The 24,538-nt window shown below is 40.9% G+C and overlaps 1 protein-coding gene across 3 annotated transcripts in view; it reads right to left on the bottom strand.

Annotated features, from left to right (window-relative positions):
• si:ch211-57n23.4 (immunoglobulin superfamily DCC subclass member 3) overlaps nucleotides 1-23,970 on the bottom strand; it is a 41,953-nt gene extending 17,983 nt beyond the window's left edge. For all 3 annotated transcript variants that reach the window (XM_062056691.1, XM_062056692.1, XM_062056693.1), the window contains exons 1-6: nucleotides 23,240-23,970; nucleotides 11,452-11,757; nucleotides 10,755-10,899; nucleotides 8,265-8,395; nucleotides 7,970-8,107; nucleotides 7,734-7,892 (exon numbers count right to left, since the gene is read on the bottom strand). In XM_062056691.1, the coding sequence (XP_061912675.1) occupies nucleotides 7,734-7,892; nucleotides 7,970-8,107; nucleotides 8,265-8,395; nucleotides 10,755-10,899; nucleotides 11,452-11,757; nucleotides 23,240-23,288 (928 nt within the window). In that variant the 5' untranslated portion in view covers nucleotides 23,289-23,970. The remainder of the gene's footprint in view (nucleotides 1-7,733; nucleotides 7,893-7,969; nucleotides 8,108-8,264; nucleotides 8,396-10,754; nucleotides 10,900-11,451; nucleotides 11,758-23,239) is intronic.
• Between the last annotated feature and the right edge of the window lie 568 nt (nucleotides 23,971-24,538).

Raw genomic sequence — 24,538 nt, 5'->3', positions numbered from 1 at the left:
AGTAGAAATATTATTTATACTTATCGTAGTAGTATTAATAATAGTAACAATGGGTGAGTGACAGACAGGTAATGTTGTTGTATGGTATTAATAATATTTATGGTAGTCGTAGTATTATTAATATAGTAACATTGTTAGTGAATGTGTGTGAAAGTTGTTGATATGATTGAGGACAAGTGAAGTGTTTGAATTTGCATAAAAAAAGATCTGCATATCTTTTATGACGGGACAATACCAAAGGGTGGGGGTGGGGCGCGGGAGGGTCTTTCTTTTTTTTCCTAACACTATTTTATAAATTGGCCATCTTTTGTGTCTCCCTCTACATTGTGACCCCCGGGGTCACCCTCAACCCCCTTTGTGGGATCCTATCCATCTTCTAGCCCTCCAGAATTAACGATGACATCACACCTCCTTCCCTCAGCTCCGCCCTTTTCACACATTTACGTCCCCCCAACCTCCTGTCAGGGTTAGGGTGACAGGTCAGAGGTCATTGGTCACGCCCCTTCCGTTTCTCTCCAGATCCATGCGCCCCCGTATCGACGTATTGACCATCTCGCCAGCTTTTGTCTTCCTGCCTTTGTCATCCTGACCATGGCCGTGGACGGACACACACACACACGCGCGCACACACACGCGCGCACACACACGCGCGCACACACGCGCACACACACTCTACCTCACAGTTGTGAAACTTGAGACGAGAAAATGACTGAACTTGACTTGTGATAAACATGTTTGCAGACACTCAACATCTGCTCAAAAACCGTAATATTTGCTAGCATCAAGGCTAACAACTGCTAACAATCTAAGCTATGACTTTCCCTTTACACTTTGCAAAGGTAACAATTGTTTGGTTTTAAAGCCATTGCGTTTAAAGCCAAGAAGACAAACACTGAGCTGCTTATTATTGCCAGTTTGACATGAAAAACACTTAAGTCCTTACTCTCTTTTGTAAAGTAAATCTGAACAGCCGATATGGGCATCTATATCAACTATATGATTTGCCTGAGAAGCTGGACAGGACAAAAAAAAATAAAAAATAAAAAAATAAAAAAAAGTCCTTACTCCAGAGAAGACTATGTAGGTGAAAAATTGATGCCAAAAGTTTGCCTACGTTTTCCTAAACAGTATTGATTATCGTACCGCCAAACATTGCACCTCACAACGACGGTGTACTTGAAACGGATATCAAGTATCTAAGCTTCAATGCGATTAAACTCTTCCTAACTTCTTAACTCAATTTACAGACTCAGTTAACAGATGTCCAAAGCTCTTTGTTCTCTCTAAAGCAATAAGGGGGAAGCCAGATCAATACATTCATGAATATGTTCTCTATTCTACACCAGAGCCCCTGCCAATCATTGTGAGAGTGTGACGGGGGTGTACGGTATTGATTGGTGCGGTCACAACATGAAGCCGAATTATACCAAAATAGACTCATGTCATAAACCTGACACAGGATACAAAAAAACAATCATTCATTCTAAGTCTGGACACATTCGGAATAAAATGCACTATACTCAAATGTGTATTGGTCCATCTCAAACGGCCTTATTTCCTTTTTGTACAAGGTTCCTAGGTAGGTAGGTAGGTAGGTAGGTCTTTATTGTCATTGCACAAGTACAACGAAACTTTGTTTTCAGCACTAACCCGTTCAAGATTAGAAAAACAAACAGTGTACAGGGTTACAGAACAGGAACGCTGAAGCCGAAGCCGACTCATTTCAGTAACAGGACTTAAAAGAACAGGAGTGAGTTTTTAGCATTGTTCTATCTATACTTCTGTTCAAATGTAACAAGCAATTATTCTTCTGTTGTTGAATACTTTACATTAGTTTTGGGTGATACTACAAATCTGGGTATCTATACATACTGATTTTAGAAATGTTCAAGATCATTCAATGATTCAATTTTTAAACACAATTATAATCAGACAAAAACACAGGATGGCGGTGTAACAATATCAATTAAATATTTAAATGATATCTTAATATTGGGTCTTATTTTAATCCTTAGTTGTTTTGCCCTTAAAGCCCTCCTGTGTACAGTGACTTGTTTAGTGAGTTTATAAACAATAATAAAAACAACAAAAAGATTTTTGATAATAAAACATATTGATTTAACCACTGTAGTATCGACCACATAATAACATTGCACTTGGTATTGTTACTGTTGATATTTGCATCAATCCACCCACTTTTGTTTACATTAGTTAGTTAGTTGGTTACTTAGTTAAATTAGCTTATGCTCCTAAGATGTGTAGTGTAGCAAGTTTAGCTATTCCTCGTCCTCAAGTGATGATGATACTTGTGGAAAACATAGTTTATTTGCCGCCATAGAGGCTAAGATTGCTGACTTAGACGTTGTTTTTGCACTGTAAAGGAACATTAGCCACTAGCAAAAATGCAATATTGCGTTGGGGACGCTTTCATTCGCTTGCCGAGGTCAAATTTTCAGGACACTGCTAGAATGTGTCAGCAACATGCAATTTCATAAACCAACAGTATCAAAAGCTGGTCAGTGAAATTATTATCATTTATATCGTATATATATAGCCTGTATCATGCAACCCTAATACAAATTATAATACAACATTTTCAAAACATGTTACAGGAATACACATGCAGTGAGTAAGCGCGGAGATGGCCTAAAAAATTCTTATTACAAATTGATTCTTGAACATTTTCAGTCGATTCAGAATGAATTGCTTCTGACAAAAACAAGAAAGTTTGATCATATTACGCCTATACTGGCTCACTTGCACTGGCTTCCTGTGCACTTAAGATGCGACTTTAAGGTTTTACTACTTACGTATAAAATATTACACGGTTTAGCTCCAGCCTATCTCGCCGATTGTATTGTACCATATGTCCCGACAAGAAATCTGCGTTCAAAGAACTCCGGCTTATTAGTGATTCCCAGAGCCAAAAAAAAGTCTGCGGGCTATAGAGCGTTTTCTATTCGGGCTCCAGTACTCTGGAATGCCCTCCCGGTAACAGTTAGAGATGCTACCTCAGTAGAAGCATTTAAGTCCCATCTTAAAACTCATTTGTATAATCTAGCCTTTAAATAGACCCCCCCTTTTTTAGACCAGTTGATCTGCCTTTTATTTTCTTCTCTCCTCTTCTCCCCTGTGCCTTGCGAGGGGGAGTTGCATAGGTCCGGTGGCCATGGATGAAGTGCTGGCTGTCCAGAGCCGGGACCCCGGGTGGACCACTAGCCTGTGCATCGGTTGGGGACATCTCTGTGCTGCTGACCCGTCTCCGCTCGGGATGGTTTCCTGTTGGCCCCGCTGTGGACTGGACTCCCGCTGATGTGTTGGATCCACTGTGGACTGGACTTTCACAATGTTATGTCAGACCCACTCGACATCCGTTGCTTTCGGTCTCCCCTAGAGGGGGGGGGTTACCCACATATGCGGTCCTCTCCAAGGTTTCTCATAGTCATTCACCGACGTCCCACTGGGGTGAGTTTTTCCTTGCCCGTATGTGGGCTCTGTACCGAGGATGTCGTTGTGGCTTGTACAGCCCTTTGAGACACTTGTGATTTAGGGCTATATAAATAAACATTGATTGATTGATTGATAACAAATAAGAACCATGATTCAGGTGTTAATCATGCTAGCTTAGCTGCCAAAAGGGACAAGCGGGAGCCTATCTCAGCTGCATTCGGGCGGTAGGTGGGGTATGCAAATATGTAAAAAAATAAATAAATAAATAAAATTAAGTATAATATTTCTGAAGGATCTTATGGTCAAGTCTAATTTCAAGAGGAGGGGACAGGCAACAAAGGCAATATTTTCAGTGTTTACGGTACAGTAGTTGAAATTAATCTTTATAATATTTAGTAAAGTATTTTTTATCAACAATTTGATTTTAAATATTTTTTTCAATTGTTTGAAAAAAGAATAATCTAATTCAGTTAATTTAATTAGTTTTTGTATCAAGTATTGTATGTATATTAAATGTATATATTATACAGACTACACTGTATTGGGTGTTGATTATATACTGTAATATACTGTAAAATTTTTCAGTTTTAAAATAAAATAAAAATCTGCGTGTTTTCGTGCATGATAGAGTTACCTTTATGCCTTAGTAGGGATAATCATCTTTGAATAGGTATCATTGCTTATTTTTCATGCTTTCTGTTACATGCTACCTGTGTCGTGTCGCTAATGAGCTGAAGGACAGCCAATAAAAACAGAGCTAATGACACTGAGAAGTACCAGTAGGCTGAGGCAATCTGCGGTGTGATGGATGAGGACATGTGACGATGGTCCACCCCCAACATCCAGACTCAAACACACCATCATAGAAGCTTTTTGTTTTGATGGACATTGAAAGAATAATGCTTATTTCTCAGCACTTTTTTAACATTGACCCATCAAAATGTTTACATATGTGAAGTTGGCACAGGAAAATATAGTTGTGTGTGTGTGTATATATTTGTTTTGGCTACACGAGCGGCATCCACCCCTGCTAAGGAGTCAAGGGCAAATGCGAACGGCAGAGCTTTGCTATTGATCCTCTTCTTCCCTTTCCCTTTTGCTCCTGCAAATGAACATGATCAAGTAAAACACACACACACACACACACACACACACACACACACACACACACACACACACACACACACACACACACACACACACACACACACACACACACACACACACACACACACACACACACTCACAAACTAACACACACACAAGACACAAGTAGAGTATCTCTCACTGCATGATAGTTGTACTTTTAGTATTTACTAGCACTTATTGAACAGCCAGATCATTAAATTTAATATGTAACCACTCTGCCTGGCCAGATTGGTAGTTGAACTCTTGCCGTCTCGCGGGCCAAATTCAAGACGCCAGTGGGCTGCAATTGGACCGCGGGCCGTAGTTTGGACATCAATGTTTTAGCATGAACTATAAACAAAAAGTCCACTGTACGTATTTTCACGTCTTGGTGGGGCAAATATGACATTGTCACACCTACAGCATAGGTCAGGATAGGACTGTACACGCAGCTTTTTCACTAGGAGCAAAGGTGCTACTAAATGAAAAAAAATAGGTGGCACAGAAAAATTTTAGTAGCACAGAAAAAAATTAGAGCAATAGGAAATGTCCTAAAAACACAATGTACAATGTACAGTGTACAGTGTAACACACATGTGCACTCATACATATAAACATTAGTGTTATCATGAGGCCTAATGAAACCCTCAAACATCTCTGTCCCACAGTTTTTTATAGTCAAGTCATACTACGTCATGTTGTACACACAGTGGTGTGCCGTCAGGGCCCGCAAGGCCTTCTCTGCTGGTCTAACATAACCAGAAATCATGATCATAATTAAAGACATGCACCCAGGGGATAGGTTGATTGGCAACACTAAATTTTTAACATGTAAAGCGACTTTGGGTACTTAGAAAAGCGCTCTATAAATCCCAGGTATTATTATTATTATGATTATTAAATTGGCCCTAGTGTGTGAATGTGAGTGTGAATGTTGTCTGTCTATCTGTGTTGGCCCTGTGATGACGTGGTGACTTGTCCAGGGTGTACCCCGCATACCGCCCGCATGCAAAAGGGACATGCGGTAGAAAAATGGATGGATGGATGGAATTTACTTTCCCTAAATATCTAAAAGTATTCATATTGTTTTCATGTCATATCATGCTCGTTCCAGCGCTGTTGTTTTTAGTTTTAGTTTGTATCCAATCAGAATGCAGCTAGCTTATGTTGCCATGCTGTACGAAATCTGCTAGAGGCCTTCAGAATCAACAATGAGGCATCCGTGCACTGTAAGTGAACGGGGACATAGAATTAATAGACAATTGCGATAGCCAATCAGATCACAAGTTGTTGTCAGTAAAGCCTTCTAGCTGGCCTCACGTTGAACGTGACATACACGCGTCCTGTGATTGGATACTCATTGGGACCGTTAGCGGATGAATTTGAGAACACAGAGTTAACAGACAGTTGCGATAGCCAATCAGATCACAAGTTGTTGACAGTAGCCTATCCGAGTAGCCTGATGTTAACGAGACTGTGATTGGATACTCACTTGTCACTCCAAAGTGAGTATCCAATCACAAGTTTCACGTTCCGGCATAGCAGCGAAGAAAAACTAAACGTTGATTAGGTGGCAGATATATATTTGCAAGGCCATTTTCAGAGATATTTAAAGAGAAACTACATCTTGTGAGACGGTGTCGGCCAACCGCGGAAGTTGGCTCAGCTGTTCTGGCGATGAAATGGGGAACGGCGCCGAATAGGTCCTACTAATTGTGAGTTCAAATATTTTTTCACTTTTAATATGTATTTTGCAATTTTAATTTTGACAGTACCATGTAAGATATGTTTTAGTTGCTGATGTGTTTTAATTGAGTTTTTAAATGTTCCAGAAAATATCCCCTTTTGTACACTGTTGATGTGCATCCAATGCCCAGTAGGGCGTAAATGTGTTCCTGTATAATATTTCTCCAGCAATGGTCATGTGGTAACATAAATGATGGCATTTTGAGAGGTAATCTTTGAAGTCGGACATCACTGAAGGCCTAGGTGGGAAACACACGGCGCGCCACTGCGTACACACATGTACTGAGCTACACCTGATATCAGTCACATAACATGGCTGACATCACATCACATGTAATTACATTACTGATTAAACATATACACATGCGAGAATGGCCAGGGATGGTGATAAGTTTTCAATGTAGTTAGCCCCAGAACCCACCGGTGGTGATTTGAGTCAATCTTGGAAAATTCAGTGGGACCCCACAAAAAGAGGCTGTGTGCAAACTTTACGCGCATGCCTAGAGGTCGCTAACTTTCCAAAGTATTTTAAGCATTATATCCCCACCACTTACGGCTTTCAGCACGTAATGACGTTTTTTTACTTGAAACTTTTATTAGTAGATTGCACATTTCAGTACATATTCCGTACAAGTGACCACTAAATGGTAACACCCGAATACGTTTTTCAACTTGTTTAAGTCGGGGTCCACGTAATCAATTCATGGTAATTCACGTAACTACGCCCGTAGAGGTAACATGTGCACGGGCATTTGCTATGTGTGTTGCTCGCTAATGATAGCCATTTGGATGGCTAACATTAGCTATCATTGAATGTATATTCTATTATAACAACATCACTGCAAATTGTTAGTTGCTTCTCTTAAACTGATATCCGCGGTGACTGTCTAACTGTTTTTGTAGCAGCTAAGCCAGCATGACGCGACAGAGGCAATGCTGTGTACACGTGATCATGTCTGCACTGAGCAGATGCGCAGAGGGTTGACATCCCGTCGATATGGTCTGTCACCTTTTTTGTAAGTGGCGCCGGAAGTGGGCAGACCCGTCAGTGATCCTGTTCTGTCTCCCTGTAATGTTTGTCTGGTCTTGAATGGGATTGTGTTGAAAATTTTAATTTCCCCTCGGGGATTAATAAAGTATTTCTGATTCTGATTCTGATCTGATTACTCTATTTAATCCACTTTTTATGGATTTATTATAGGAGAAAAATGAGAATGAAAGGGTTGAAATCCATTTTTGGACAAGTGCTACTTTTTTTATAGCCCCGCACGATATACTTATTTCTTTCACTCTGTTATGACCACCTCCACAAAAATATTAGATACAACTTTTATATGCTTGAGATGTTTTGGCCTTCCGATATACAGCAAGAGATAGAGTTTGAAAAACAAACAAAGTCGCAAACTGACCTTGTACCACGAGCCTGCCAAGTGCAGTACGTCTCATCCTGGTGCCGGGTCGGTTGGCGGCACACACATACACGCCGGAGTGCTGCAGAGAAACATCTGAGATCATCAGGTTCCCTGTTCCAAGAACCTGGATACCTTCGACTCCAATGGAGCGTCCGTCTGATCAGGAGAAAAACAAAATAACTTTTGTAAATAAAGTGTACAATGACTTCCTGCTATTAATGTCCTTGTGGTACCTAGTCTGCTCCAGGAAACGATCGGCTTTGGGTTTCCTGTTGCAATGCACTCCAAGATGGCCGTCTGATGGACGGTTAATGTTAGATTCTGAGGACCTGACAGGATGACAGGCTCCTTGTAAGTTCTGGGGGCTCCACCTGCAATCACAGAAAAGTATACAGACAAATCATATGTCTGTTTGATGCATTTCCACATGTTGAGAATTTGTTTAAAAATAGTCTTCCGGAGTGTTCTCTCGACACTTCCCAAACAGGAAGTTCCAAACTGAACATTGCACAGATGTGTTCCACCTACCGCTGATGTTAAGCACGGCTTCGTGGCTGTAGCGCGTGTTCGCAATGTTGGCGGCAACGCAGCGAAACACGCCAGCGTCCGCCTGCCTGGCGCCTGTCACCTGCAGGATGCCCATTGGCAGGAGCGTGTACCTGGATGTGGAGAGCACGGCAATATTTTTCAGGACTTACACTGCAAAAAGTCAGTGTTCAAAAACAAGAAAAAAATACAAAAATGAAGGGTATTTTATTTAAACTAAGCAAAAATATCTGCCAATAGAACAAGAAAATTTGGCTTGTCAAGACTTTCCAGAACAAGTCAAATTAGCTAACCTCAATGAACCCAAAAATACCTTAAAAAAAGTATATTCTCACTAATAACAAGTGTACTTTTCTTGGTAGAAAAAAAAAAAGAGACCTTTTTGCTCAATATGTTGAAAAATATTCTTAAATTAAGTAAATGCTAGTGCCATTATCTTGACATAATGATATGCGCTCGACATCATGATTTTTTTTTTCATGCTTGAAGTGACAAATTATTACTTTAAAAAAGTAGTTTTATACTTGTGAGTGTTGATGACACAGCTTTGCATCAGTTGATACTCTAGCTTCAAGCATGTTTTACTCAATAAAGGTCATAAAATATCAGCTACAAGCTGTAATATCTTACTGAGATAATTTAGGACCAAAACCCTAAAAACAAGTACAACACTAACATAAAATCTGCTTAGTGAGAATAATTATCTTATCAGACAGAAAATAAAAAGATATCACCCTTATTTGAGATATTTAATCTTACTTAGATTTCAGTTTTTGCAGTGTAGTCTTTGGAGTTGAAATTAACGTTATAAATTGCTTATTGATACATTTTTAGAATACATTCAAATGCTATTTGTTATGAATTAGGACAGGAAGAAACACTTAGTGCTAGCTCTAAATACTAGTAGCTAATCATCTAATGATGACAGTTATATTTTTCATGAGGGATGTTCTGATCAGTAGGACCTTCTTAAAGAAACTTCTTAAAATGCACTACACTTTTATTGTGTTGTTTCAAGCTAAATTAGCTGTAACGATTAGCTGCTTCTGCTTGGTCATACTCGGTGTGTAACATGTTAAGCCTTGTCCTTCAGTGATAATGATACCTTGTAAGAAATGCAGTTTATTTGCCACAATACAGTTGATGATTAATAACTTAGAGGAGCAGCTCCACACTGTGTATGGAAATACATAGTTAGCTCCTGTGTCAGCTGGGGCACCAAAATTAAATAAAGTATTAGCCGGAGGGACTCGCCTTTTGTGATCGGCATTGATAGGCATTAACCGCCATTGGCCAATCAGATACTTTTCACGGAAATTGGCCGATATTGATCAGTGATCTATCGATCCGTGCACCCCTAATTTTGACAGTTATGAATGAGGATCTTTTTGGTGACCTTAGGATAGATGTGTCCAAAGTAGTCTTCTATGACATACCGATAATAATAAAGTACCATGATACTAATGAATAAAAAAAAGTTACTATAGTGCCTTTAAAAAATATGCCATGATGGCGTGCTGTGGTGACATTGACCCGCGAGCATGTCGCCAGTCAACACACGCACACAGCACTTACAAGTGAAAACAGTGTAAATAAAGAATGGAGAGAATGGTATCACTGAACTAACTAACCCACACCCAAAATGTATGTAAATATCCAAACAACAGAAGAACAAGTGCTTATTACATTTTAATAAAAGTCTAGATAATACATGTTAAAACAGAAAGTAACCAGATATTAACAGTTAATAATAAGTAGAATAATAATAAATTTTTTACCTATCGTCCCTCATAATTTTGACAAAATAATACATCAGAAATATACCTGTATATACAGATCGGAAATGACACAATGTTACTAACCCGTTTGCTTACTTACTAGTAAAAGAGAAGTTGTCCAGTATGTTCACTCTATTATTTAATGGAATAATTGTTCTCTGATTGCAAGAAGAAACGTATGTTTAATGTATAATAGGATGTATTTTCTGTTAAAATAAAGCCAATAATGACATTCTTTTGTGGTCTCCTTTATTTTGAAAAGTACCAAAATACCCTTGGCATATTGTTATAATTGAATATCCATTATTAATTACCGTAGATATTTTATTATATGTGAACCTAATTGGTCAGCTAAAGCACAAAGCATGCTGTGGATGTTTTGATCAGACAGTTTAGCATATACTGACCAACATTAGATTATTTTTAGCGTCTTAAATGTAGAAAATGTATCAATACTGTATGTTAAGTGGGCATATTATATGGCATATAAATATACATGTAATGCAGTAGCACGAAGTTTGAAGAATACTTAGGAGTGTGCCACTACAACAAAAAAGGACAATGTCACTTGTGATCTTTTTACTGAACTTTTTTCTCCCTATCAACATATGTCCCCCAAGCATTAGGAAGACTGCTGATGGCAGTGCGGCAAAGAAAAGGAAAGTGAGTATGGTTGTCCTGTGTCAGTGATTACCTGTTGTCATCAGTGCTCAGTGGCACTCTGTCTCTCTCCCAAGTGATGTTGGCCTCAGGTATTCCATTGATCTGACACTGGAAGCGTGCGACACCGCCCTCGTCCACTGTCATTGACATAGGGTGCGTGTGGAATTTGGGAAGAGCTGGGAAGCAAAGATTTGAACACATCAGCGCACATGGAAACATATTAATACTATATTGTTACTTATAGAGAGTGACTCCTAATTTATTATTGTGGAGAAGAATCCAATATCCTCTTGAAACAATTGTGTTTAGCCTTTTTCAACAAAAGTACAAATGTCTACCATAGTGGTTGTCTGCAATTCCAAAAATGGTGTTTCCACTTTCCCAGAGAGGGTCCCCTCATAACGTGATGGCGGTAATCGATACAAGAGGAGCGGCATCAAATTAGAGCGTATCGCCATGGAGACTCATTGCATTGAGGTAAAACATGATAGCTATAACTCTGCCAGATTACCCATAAACCCCATCTTTTATTGGTACTGATAGTCAAGAGGAAGGAGGGTGGAGGTTATGTACTGTTTTTGCTCAATAAAAGATAATTCCGGAACAATGCTGCCCATACAGTATACTGTAATTCATCAGATTTACTTGGAAACGCCAAAGTCTTCTCATGATATTTAGAAATACCAATTTTAGGCTTGTGTTCCCCAAAGTATATGTAAAATACTTACAGGCCAACAGGACTTTGGCCTTACGGCTGACCAGCATGCCGTAGCGATTCCGGGCGGCGCAGTCATACTCGCCCATGTCAGCGTCGCTGCTGTCTTTGCGCTTCTGGAAGCTTTGGATCAACAGAGTGCCGTTTGCCAGCACCTGAAGCCGCGGGCTGGTGGTTAAAGGCACTCCGTTTTTACGCCACGTGATCTGGACGGGTTCCTCGCCCTGCACCCTGCAGTCCAGCATGAGCGAGCGATCGCGCACTGCAATCACGTCTCTGGGCTCCTGCAGGAAGGACAGTTCCGAGGCCCAACACACACCTGGGAAGAAAAAATACAATCATTAAAACTCTGTTTGGTTCAGATAACAACTTTTGCCACATTTAAATGTACCGGTATTCAGGTTTGTGTAACTTTTGTGCAACACAATACTACACATGTCTTGGGTCTCTAACCAATTTATTTCTGAGGAGGATTAACTTCTTCTCATCAATGTGGGCCAGGTCATATTAATGCTATGCTTCTATGTTCCGTGGATTTGAACGAATATGAAACAGAGAACTTAATCAAATTTGAAAGTCTTACATGTCAGAACAGCTCATGAACATTCATGTTCAATTTTCACCTAAATGCCTCATCCTTATGGTCCCTGAGAGCTAGTATTTAGTTTGTTTTAGCTAGTTATTGTTTCATAAAGTGTGTAACTCTTGCCAAAAGGCTCTCAGGAAGATGTGGTTTATTGTTTGTCCCCGATTGTTGACTTAAACACTTTAGTTTTTTGTTACACCTGGAACTGCCTCAACCTTTCACTGCTTCTTTGATCATGTACATATACCCGTCCACCCATTCTACCCAAACTTCTACCATTGTACCTTTAGCTCTACCCATCGGTCTAACCATTCTACTTATTGGTTTACTATTTTACCCATATGTCTGCCCATTCTACCCATAGGTCTGCCCATTCTACCCAAAGGTCAGCTCATTCTACCCATAGGTCTGCCCATTCTACCCATTGGCCTGCCCATTGGCCTGCTCATTTTACCCATAGGCATAACTTTTCCTGTGAAAGATACAAGGATTAATAATAAGAGGTTCAACAGTGGCCCTCTGATGAGGTGGCGACTTGTCCAGGGTGTAGCCCGCCTTCCGCCCGAATGCAGCTGAGATAGGCTCCAGCACCCCCCCGCAAGCGGTAGAATATGGATGGATGGAAGGTTCATCAGTATTATCTAAACTCTTTCAGGGTCATACTAAGTTCCTAGCATGGATTTATGTTGGGAACCAAGCTAAAACTGCAGCAGCGTTTTGTGTTTGACTCAGAATACTTCACTGGGCACTTTAGTTTTGACTGATGAGGAACTTGGTTTCGCTGAATTTATCACTTTTACGAAGATGAGCAACAACAGCGGCAGAATGCCAGTGAGCCGTCCATGCAGAGAGGGCAACAACAATTGAGCAGGAGAACACTAGCCCTGGGTTCAGGGGTCAAGTTTATGAGCGCCTCAATAGAAGCAGGGGCCTACTGTGACAATGATGTTGTGACTATGCTTATTTGCACCCAGCCCCCAGTAACCTCTGCAAAACTCCGCCAGCCATCAAGCACCCAAGGGCACCATCTGCCCCTTCTTATGCATCCCCTAACCCCTCCCATGTCCCCCAATCCTTTCAGATCCATCTCAGAGGTGACTTTCCCATGCCACCAGATCTCCTCCATTGCACCCTTGTCACCCCTTCGCCGTGACCGTGGTACACCCCCCAATCTTTTCTCTCAGTCTTCGCGTGCTAATGACCTCATATGCAAAACGCGACGGCAGCCGTCTCCTTCCCAGCTGCAAAGCCAGAGCCATCACAGACCGTACTTGAACCCCAACAATGCCCTATCAATGTCACGATGGAGCCTTGCGTCTGTCCTGCCCCCAAAAAACTCCATTGTAATGCAGTTCCCACATTCAAGACAAAGCAACTGGCAGCTGAACTTGACTGTGATTGGTTTCGCTCGTCTGGTGTTGTCTGACTGAGCCACAAAGAAAATACTTGTAGAAAAGTACACAGTTTAACAAACACACAACAAAAACTCAGGAACCCACTGCTAGTGATGTTTTGCCTTGGCCCAATTAGATCTTAGACCTAAATCCAACTGCAGGTATACTGGTGAAACACACAAAAAATTTAATATTGTGCAAAAGTTTGTTTATACCAGCAATTAAGATTCATAAGGTGAAACTAATAGATGACATAAGCTCATGACAAGCAACTCAAAATATTTCAAGACTCTTTTTGATATAGTTTTAATGTCTTAGAACTTATGAAAAGATTGAATTAAACATTTCAGAAAATGTTGTGTTTTTAAAAACTGTAAACCATGGTCATCAAAATTATAACAAATACAAGTTTGCTATATTGTATACAAATGTTTTGAGTATGTGTATGTGTGGACCTGAAGAGAGTCAATCAAGAACATTTGGAGCACTTTTGCAAAGGTTGTTGCTAAATCAAGATGTTCTACTCGACTGCTAGAACAAAATGTGTGACTGTTGCCATGAAAAATGAACTTTAGGATATGCAAGACGCTTTATTCTATAGAAAAGCTGTAAGAATAGAAACACTATTATATACCGGTACATGACATTCTTCTCCTTTTCAATTGAATTGTACATTTTGCATAAACGCAAAACATTTATGCCCCACAATTGTTATTCTGTGCCAGGTTTTTGAAACCTTTCCAAGATGTTCAGGTCCTCGGGACGTGATGACTACTGTATGCATCGATATATACCACAATATTCCCAAACTTTCCGTGACAACTATTGAAATTTGAAGGACAAAGTTTCACATTTCGCACCTTTCTGTAGTTCAGCAAATTCAGGATATCTATTTTCCCAAATTCCTGTTTTTCTCAAAATTCCACATTTTCTAAACACAGATGCCCTCTGATCTTTGGAAATGTTTACTACTTCCATGTTTCTTATGAAATTGATAAATGCATAGAAGATACTGAATATATGGACAAACGTCCAAATATTGATTACCGAATAAAGTAATACAGACTATTCCAAAATGTAGAACTTATGTTGACACAAACAAGGCAAAGGAGGAGACGAGAAGCCATGCTAACTGCTAAGATAGCTTGAACGTGGAGTAGTAATACAACAAAAGAATAAATTATTTGTACTTCCAACATAAATTTTACTAGATTTGCGTTACAGCAGATAGTAACCAGCTAGCCACCGCTGCTGCCCACTGCTCCCCTCACCTCCCAGGGGGTGATCAAGGGTGATGGGTCAAATGCAGAGAATAATTTCGCCACACCTCGTGTGTGTGTGACAATCATTGGTACTTTAACTTTAAGAAGATAAAATAAGCAAGTAATTTAATAAATCAGGAGACTAGTGTGTGAATGTCAGTGTGAATGTTGTCTGTCTATCTGTGTTGGCCCTGTAATGAGGTGGCGTTTTGTCCACGGTGTACCCCGCCTTCCGCCCGAATGCAGCTGAGATAGGCTCCAGCACCTCCCGCGACCCCAAAAGGGACAAGCGGTACAAAATGGATGGATGACTGGAGACAGAACAACACTGTAAGTCATAGATATAAATGATGAATATATCATAGCTGAATCGTAATCAAATCGAAATATGCTCAAAATAGCTGACCCTTATTTCTCACCCAATTCAAATCATTTCCAACATTGAAACATAATTCAGAAATCCAAAATGTTCCCTAATTCCACATTTTCCGTGACAACGTTCCCAATAAAAATGAATAAATACTAATTTTTCAAGTTTTACCCCAAGATTCAAACCATTTCAGCATCTAAACATTCAGCTTATTGAGAGTGACATGTTTTCATATTCCAAACTTCTCCCAAAATTCAAAATTTCCCGTAACACCAATGCCCTTTCTTTTCTAGAACATGTAAACTAAATATCCAACTAATTCCGGCTATTTTCAACATTCGAAAACTTTGAAAATGTTCTGTAATCATGCATTTTCCGGCCAGTAGATTAATTTGCAATCAAATGTATGTGTTTTTCCCACATTTCTCAGCCCATTCCAACCATACCAGCATCAAAACATTCAAGCTAGCAGTTAACAACACGAGTATGTTAGTGTCATTTCTTTTACTGATGTGTCATTCCTGAAATGAGCATCTGCCCCTTCCTCTAATGAGAGATCTCCCACTCAGCTGTGCCTGAATGAGCCGATATGACCCAGAACCCCCCTTCACTCCCCCACTCAGAGCTTCCCATCCGTCGAAGCTAGTAATGAAATTCAGGGCTCCCAAGGGGTGACATGCATTGCATTTTGTGACAATGCGATTATGGAACACATGGCGTTGCAAACTGGGAGGCAAGGAGGATGTCTGCAGCTCCAGGTTAACCTCAGCAAGGTTATGTCAGAATTCTGCTTTTATATTCGTCATAGAACACTTCATACTTGTCTATTCAAAGCAGAACCATACGAGCAGAATGCAAAATGTCCCTGTTACATGTAATATGTACCCCAATTATTACCCAGAATTACAACACAAGTCTCGAGTTCAAAGTGGTTTACTTTGAAGAAATACAATTTTATGAATATGGATGCTTTTTATTCGTATTTATTCGTAAAGGACATCGTGCACAAGCACAGCCTTGTAGATTGGAGCCTTTTCAATATTGGGTAAGGACTAATAATGAGATATTTTAAAAGGAGGGGGTTGTCCAGCAACCCCCCTCAGCAGGACCCCCCGTGTCTGTAACCCCGAGCCCCTTAGGGGTCATGAGAGAGTCAGGAGAAGGGAGGATGGATGTGCCCAAAGGGGAGGGTGCATGTGTCCGGTAAGATGTACCCCCCCAGACCATGATGCAATTGTTGGGCTGGTGACCCTGAACTTCACACATTTGAAAAAATACCCTTTTGAGAGCAAGTGTTTTTTTTTCCCAAAATGTGCCACTCTGACTAAAAAAATAGACCAAAACAAATGTACAAGTGCACTTAAGTACCCAAAGAGCAAACAAAAGTGCGTGTGAAGCGCAACGCAAATGATCCAGCCACATCCTGGCATCAGAAGCATCCTGATTGGCAACCAGGGACAGGTGTGTCCTGATTGTCAATCAGGGACAGGTGAGGGAATCAGCGCTCAGACCAGAGGAGGCAAAAAGAAAGTGGAAAGAAAAATAAGAGCACTTACCAGGAAATAAACCAAAATACATGAAATGAATAATACCTCAACTGTCATGGAGATTATGACAATATTATTATATATATTTTTTGTATGTATTATAAATTTCATGTATGCATGTACACATATGTGTATTGAACGCCCAAACTGCAGTATGGTTGGCGTTATAAACGCTGACTGTGCATTGCAAGGCCTAGACTAGGACACAGGGAAGAATAGACATGAGATCCATCACCTCAGGGCTTCCTTTATTGTCCTGTTGACGGGAGTTCAAACTCTTGCTGCTGCGAGGCACTGCTGCGCTCTCACGACTATGTTAAGCAAACATGAGTAATGCTTTTGTCGCTGCTGCGTCGGGTCTGTCATGCCTCTTTTCTCCAGGCCAAGATCAATGTCTAAAAACTCTGTTTAACCTCTTAAACCCTCGGCGGGCTGACTAGACGACGACTAATCCAAAATAAGTCATATTTTCCTGTGCATGGTTAATTTACACGTAACAATAACTGAACCACTGGATAAGATTCAGAGTTTTAATGGTACATGGTAACAGTGTTTTATTGTTTTTTGGATGAAATGACTGACTACTTGCTTGTTTTCCACATTTTACCATTTAAGTGCTCAGGTGTCTCCTGTTTTTATGGAATCAGTTTGGTTGAGCTTTTAGTTGACAGTCTTCTTTTTGTTTATTGATATTGAGCAGTTACCGTAGCAACAAAGAGTCACCCCATTAACACAAATGTTCACTGGAGAAAACACAAGTTCTCAGGAGGAAATATGGTCTGACCTTGGCGTATCATCACATCTTCATTGTCAGGACTACTTTTCTTCTTATAACATGGCAACATCTTGCAGTATCCCTTCTCCTACTCTTTTTCTTTTCAGTCAGTTAGGCGCTAATATTTCGCCACGGTGGAAATGACCATCTCTTTTATTTCACTGCTGACTTCATGGGTGTACAAAGTGTGGCTTGGGGCACTTTTATTGGCCCGCAGCTTGTTTTTATTTGCCCGCAGCTTGTTCTAAAAATACAACAAACAAGAATGGATGCTGATAGGAGAGGGGGTGGGGGGCAGTGATAGGAAGATTACCCTGGATTTAATAAGGTCTCAATCGGAGCACAGACTGGACGTAGTCTTATGGAGATGAGGGTATGAGGGTCATGTCACTGAACACTGAAGAAAGGGGGCAGCCTATTGTGTCCAGGGTGTCCCCCCCACACAAACACACACACGCACACACACCCCCTTGCAGGCTGAACCGCTGGCCAGGACAACCCACGGCCCTACCCCCTCTTGCACAGGTCATAGGTCATTGACTTGAACCCCTTACCGTCTGCACAACCCTCGACACCCTCCCTATTTTTTATTTTTTAGACATAACAAATGTTTTTTTTATTTTAGTACCAGCACAGAAGAGTTGACTTAACTGCTGAGTCAGCACAATGATCGCTTTAAGGTAGACAAGTCCAAAGATGGGCTAAAACAAATCTAATATGCAAAGTTATTAGATCTACCTAACAAACAAAACAGCTTGTATGTTAGCTTTGTGTTGTTACAATCTAATTGTTCACCTTACATTTCCACATTGTAATAATAATTATTATCCATCTGTTTATATATACAACCTGCTGAGAACATGTGTCCTCTGCAGTGGACATTTGGGTTTGGGCTAAATTTAGAGAAAAACACAAATGCCCAATTGTCTGGGCTTTTTTCATAAAATCACATATGTCCAATTCATGGGACGCTTGAAAACCACAAGTGTCCACTGCAGAAGACACTGATTTGGAGCTTTTATCAGGGGAAAAACACAATTGTCCACTGCATAGGACGTTTGGTTTTGGGCTTTTAACATATAAAAAACAGAGTCCACTGCAGAAGACGCTGCATTTGAACTTTTACCAGAGAAAAACACAAATGTCCACTCCAGAGGACGCTGGTTTTGGTTTTTTTTTTTTTGAGAAAACCACAAATGTCCACTCCAAAAGACGCTAGTTTGAGGCTATTATCAGCGAAACCCATAATATCCACCGCAGTGGATGCTGGGTTAGGACTTTTATTCGAGAAAACACAATTGTCCACTACAAAAGACGCTGGTTTGGGGCTTTTATCAGCGAAACCCATAATATCCACCGCAGTGGAGGCTGGGTTAGGACTTTTATTTGAGAAAACACAATTGTCCACTACAAAAGACGCTGGTTTGGGGCTTTTATCAGAGAAAAACACAAGTGTCCACTGCATAGGACGTTGGTTTTGGGCTTTTAATCCATCCATCCATTTTTCTACCGCTTGTCCCTTTTGGGCTCGCAGGGGGTGCTGGAGCCTATCTCAGCTGCATTCGGGCAAGTCGCCACATCACAGGGCCAACACAGATAGACAGACAACATTCACACTCACATTTTTATATGTAAGAAAAAAACAGAGTCCTGGAGAGGATGCTGGTTTGGGGCTTTTTTTCTGAAAAAAACACTGCAGAAGAGGCTGCATTTGAACTTTTACCAGAGAAAACCACAAATGTCCACTCCAAAGGACGCTAGTTTGGTGCTATTATCAGCGAAAACCATAATGTCCACTGCAGAGGATGCTGGGTTAGGACTTTTATTCGAAAAAAACACAAATGTCCACTGCAAAAGACGCTGGTTTTGGGCTTTTGTCAGAGAAAAACACAAATGTCCACTGGTTTTGGGATTTTTTCAGGGGGAAACATAATTGTCCACTGTATAGGACATTGGTTTTGGGCTTTTAAAATGTAAAAACAAAAAAACAGAGGCCACTCCAGAGGACGCTGGTTTGGGGGTTTTTTGGGGGCGAAAACCACAAATGTCCACTTCAAAAGACGCTGGTTTGGGGCTTTTATCAGAGAAAAACACAAATGTCCACTGCAGAGGACACTGGTTTGGGGCTTTTATCAGGGGAAAACACAATTGTCCACTGCACAGGACGTTGGTTTTAGGCTTTTAACATATAAAAAAACAGAGTCCACTAGAGAGGATGCTGTTTTTGGGCTTTTTTTCTGACAAAAACAAATGTCCACTGCAGAAGACGCTGCATTTGAACTTTTACCAGACAAAAACACAAATGTCCACTCCAGGGGATGCTGGTTTGGGTTGTTTTTTTGGGAGAAAACCACAAATGTCCACTCCAAAGGACGCTAGTTTGGGGCTATTATCAGCAAAAACCATAATATCCACTGCAGCGGATGCTCTAGGACTTTTATTTGAGAAAAACACAAATGTCCACTTCAAAAGACGCTGGTTTGGGGCTTTTATCAGAGAAAAACACTTTTGTATAATCTAGCCTTTAAATAGACCCCCCTTTTTTAGACCAGTTGATCTGCCGTTTCTTTTCTTCTCTCCTCTTCTCCCCTGTCCCTTGCGAGGGGGAGTTGCATAGGTCCGGTGGCTGGCTGTCCAGAGTCGGGACCCCGGGAGGACCACTAGCCTGTGCATCGGTTGGGGACATCTCTGCGCTGCTGACCCGTCTCCGCTCGGGATGGTTTCCTGTTGGCCCCGCTGTGGACTGGACTCTCGCTGATGTGTTGGATCCACTGTGGACTTCACTTTCACAATATTATGTCAGACCCACTCGACATCCATTGCTTTCGGTCTCCCCTAAAGGGGGGGGTTACCCACATATGCGGTCCTCTCCAAGGTTTCTCATAGTCATTCACCGACGTCCCACTGGGGTGAGTTTTTCCTTGCCCGTATGTGGGCTCTGTACCGAGGATGTCGTTGTGGCTTGTACAGCCCTTTGAGACACTTGTGATTTAGGGCTATATAAATAAACATTGATTGATTGAAAAACACAAATGTCCACTTCAAAAGACACTGGTTTGGGGCTTTTATCAGAGAAAAACACAAATGTCCACTTCAAAAGACGCTGGTTTGGGGCTTTTATCAGAGAAAAACACAAATGTCCACTGCAGAGGACACTGGTTTGGGGCTTTTATCAAGGGAAAACACCATTGTCCACTGCATAGGACGTTGGTTTGGGGCTTTTAACATATAAAAAAAACAGAGTCCACTGGAGAGGATGCTGGTTTGGGGCTTTTTTTCTGAAAAAAAAAAGTCCACTGCAGAAGATGTTGCATTTGAACTTTTACCAGAGAAAAACACAAACATCTACTCCAGAGGACGCTAGTGTAGGATTTTTGGGGGGAGAAAACCACAAATGTCCACTCCAAAGGACAATAGTTTGGGGCTATTATCAGCTAAAACCATAATATCCACTGCAGAGGATGCTAGTTTTGGGCTTTTACCAAAGAAAAACACAAATGTCCACTGCAGAGGACCCTGGTTTTGGGCTTTTATCAGGGGAAAAGCACAATTGTCCACTGCATAGGATGTTGGTTTTGGGCTTTTAACATATAAAAAAAACAGAGTCCACTAGAGAGGATGCTGTTTTTGGGCTTTTTTTCTGACAAAAACAAATGTCCACTGCATAAGACGCTGCATTTGAACTTTTACCAGACAAAAACACAAATGTCCATTCTAGAGGATGCTGGTTTGGGTTGTTTTTTTTTGGGAGAAAACCACAAATATCCACTCCAAAGGATGCTAGTTTGGGGCTATTATCAGCAAAAAACATAATATCCACTGCAGCGGATGCTCTAGGACTTTTATTTGAGAAAAGCACAAATGTCCACTTCAAAAGACGCTGGTTTGGGGCTTTTATCAGAGAAAAACACAAATGTCCACTGCAGAGGACACTGGTTTGGGGCTTTTATCAAGGGAAAACACCATTGTCCACTGCATAGGACGTTGGTTTGGGGCTTTTAACATATAAAAAAACAGAGTCCACTGGAGAGGATGCTGGTTTGGGGCTTTTTTTCTGAAAAAAACAAATGTCCACTGCAGAAGATGTTGTATTTGAACTTTTACCAGAGAAAAACACAAACATCTACTCCAGAGGACGCTAGTGTGGGTTTTTTTGGGGGGAGAAAACCACAAATGTCCACTCCAAAGGACAATAGTTTGGGGCTATTATCAGCGAAAACCATAATATCCACTGCAGAGGATGCTAGTTTTGGGCTTTTACCAAAGAAAAACACAAATGTCCACTGCAGAGGACCCTGGTTTTGGGCTTTTATCAGGGGAAAAGGACAATTGTCCACTGCATATGACGTTGGTTTGGGGCTTTTAACATATAAAAAAACAGAGTCCACTAGAGAGGATGCTGTTTTGGGGCTTTTTTTCTGACAAAAACAAATGTCCACTCCATAAGACGCTGCATTTGAACTTTTACCAGACAAAAACACAAATGTCCACTCCAGAGGACGCTGGTTTGGGTTGTTTTTTTTTGGGGAAAAAACACAAATGTCCACTCCAAAGGACACTACTTTGGGGCTATTATCAGCAAAAACCATAATATCCACTGCAGCGGATGCTCTATTAGGACTTTTATTTGAGAAAAACACAAATGTCCACTACAAAAGACGCTGGTTTGGGGCTTTTATCAGAGACAAACACAAATGTCCACTTCAAAAGACGCTGGTTTGGGGCTTTTATCAGAGACAAACACAAATGTCCACTGCAGAGGACACTGGTTTGGGGCTTTTATCAGGGGAAAACACAATTGTCCACTGCATAGGACGTTGGTTTTGGGCTTTTAACATATAAAAAAATAGAGTCCACTGGAGAGGATGCTGGTTTGGGGCTTTTTTTCTGACAAAAAACAAATGTCCACTGCAGAAGATGTTGCATTTGAAATTTTACCAGAGAAAAACACAAATGTCCACTCCAGAGGATGCTGGTGTTGGGTTTTTTTGGGGAGAAAACCACAAATGTCCACTCCAAAGGACAATAGTTTGGGACTATTATCAGCGAAAACCATAATACCCGCTGCAGAGGATGCTAGTTTGGGGCTTTTACCAAAGAAAAACACAAATGCAGAGAACCCTGGTTTTGGGCTTTCATTAGGGGGAAAACACAATTGTTCACTGCATAGGACGTTGGTTTTGGGTTTTTTGGGGGGAGAAAACCACAAATGTCCACTCCAAAGGATGCTAGTTTGGGGCTATTATCAGCGAAAACCATAATATCCACTGCAGAGGATGCTGGGTTAGGACTTTTATTCGAGAAACCCACAAATGTCCATTGTAGAGGATGCTAGTTATGTGGTAAAACACCATTGACACAACCAGGATACTGGTTTGAAGCTTTTTTCACAGATTAACACAAACATCCACTGGAGAAGATGTTGGTTTGGGGCTTTTTTGGAAGAAAACCAAAAATGTGCAATTCAGAAGATGCTGTTTAGGGCTTTTATCAGAGAAAACCACACATGTCCACTGCAGAGGTGGTTCTTTACACTATTAATATTACTTAATATATTGTCTTAAGACTACTTGACAAACATCATCTTGCTTTTCATTCACAGCTAGAAAATAAACTGCTTGTTTTAAACAGCGATCAGTAATTGCCGAAAAATGGAAAAGTGGTATGATTAAATAAACTCTGCTTCTTCCTACTCCTTTTCAGACATGCTGTGCAAGTGTTTGGCATGTTTCAAAAAGACTAAACTTTGAGTGTATTAGAATAATATTGGAAGCAACTTTCATGAGAAACAGCAGGATTCTAAAATAGGACATTGACAATAATATAAGTTCAAGCAGACATTGTAAAGTTGAAGAAAGTGGACTTACTTAAACACAACATTGCTGTCAAGGCGCTGGGAAATCTTCTTGCTTTCATTTTTGCTGTTCTCCTCTGTGAAATCCTTGACAAAAATGTAAATAGTGAAGAAAAAAGTAATCCAAATGACTATATGTGTTCTTTGGTTGCTAGGCTAAATGTTTTTGTTGTTTTCGAATATTAGAGCATTTCTGTTCTTCTGGTTTCCTGGCGGGGTGACGGGCCCACCGAAGGCTGCTGGTCACGTCCAAAGCCAGGCTGAGAATAGTGAGACCTCAGCCCGGACGAGCTCATTAGTTATTCCGCCTCATTGTTGCCGTTGAAGGGACAATGATGATGCGGCGGCCATCGGCAGGTTGTTCTCCTCAGGACCAATCGCAGCACGGCGGGGGCGGAGGGCGGCGGCCCGCTAATTAGCCTGAGAGGCCTGATTCATTTTCATCTTAACCGCCGGACACTCGCTCGGCCTCCGACCAGCTGTGGCCTGAGCTGGACACGCTGATCCCCGGTCAGCTGGCAGCGAGCTCTTTGACCCCAAGCAGATTTAATCAATGGAATCCTAATATTTGGTCTCTCGCCAGTCCCTGCGGCAATATGTTGTAATTGAAGTATTAGTTTTGTTGTCCTCCTTGCTAAATAAAATAAAAATAAAAAAAACACTTTATTTAACCTCACGTGCACGTCCTGTACTTCGCGCTCCCTTTTCAACTCTCCTGTCCGTCCTGTATTCAGGTACACGGAAACAACATGCAGGAACCAAATAAAGGTGCAATGATGACGTAATACAACACATGTGTTCATTGAAAACAGTGCTTTGTTATTGAAAATAAATTTTGCCTTTGCAACCTCATTATATATTGGCTAAGTTTTATATTCATAAATGTAAGTTTCTCAATACCCGACCTGTTTTTTGTGCCTTTAATAAAGAATTAGAACTCTACGTTAAAACGCTCTCTACCTCTAACAACCAAAAAGCTGTGAAAACGATGATGCTGTGTTCCAAATTTAAGTTATTTACTGAAATTGAGTGAGCCTATGGCTTTGCATTTTGTTTATATTTTGCATTCTATTTTAGTTACTTTGAATTTGCAACCCCCTGGCGCTGTTTTATACGTTTTTTGTACTGTTGTTGTACTTACTTTGATTATCATTTCTCAACTGTTTGTAAATGTTGAAATGTATCCATCCATCCATCCATCTTCTTCCGCTTATCCGAAGTCGGGTCGCGGGGGCAGCAGCCTAAGCAGGGAAGCCCGGACTTCCCTCTCCCCAGCCACTTTGTCCAGCCCTTCCCGGGGATCCCGAGGCGT

This window comes from Entelurus aequoreus, linkage group LG08 (genome assembly GCF_033978785.1).
Source record: "Entelurus aequoreus isolate RoL-2023_Sb linkage group LG08, RoL_Eaeq_v1.1, whole genome shotgun sequence".
Classification (NCBI taxonomy): Eukaryota; Metazoa; Chordata; class Actinopteri; order Syngnathiformes; family Syngnathidae; genus Entelurus; species Entelurus aequoreus.
Note: the sequence above shows the minus strand (reverse complement) of the source record. Positions and strands in the feature narration are given on the sequence as shown.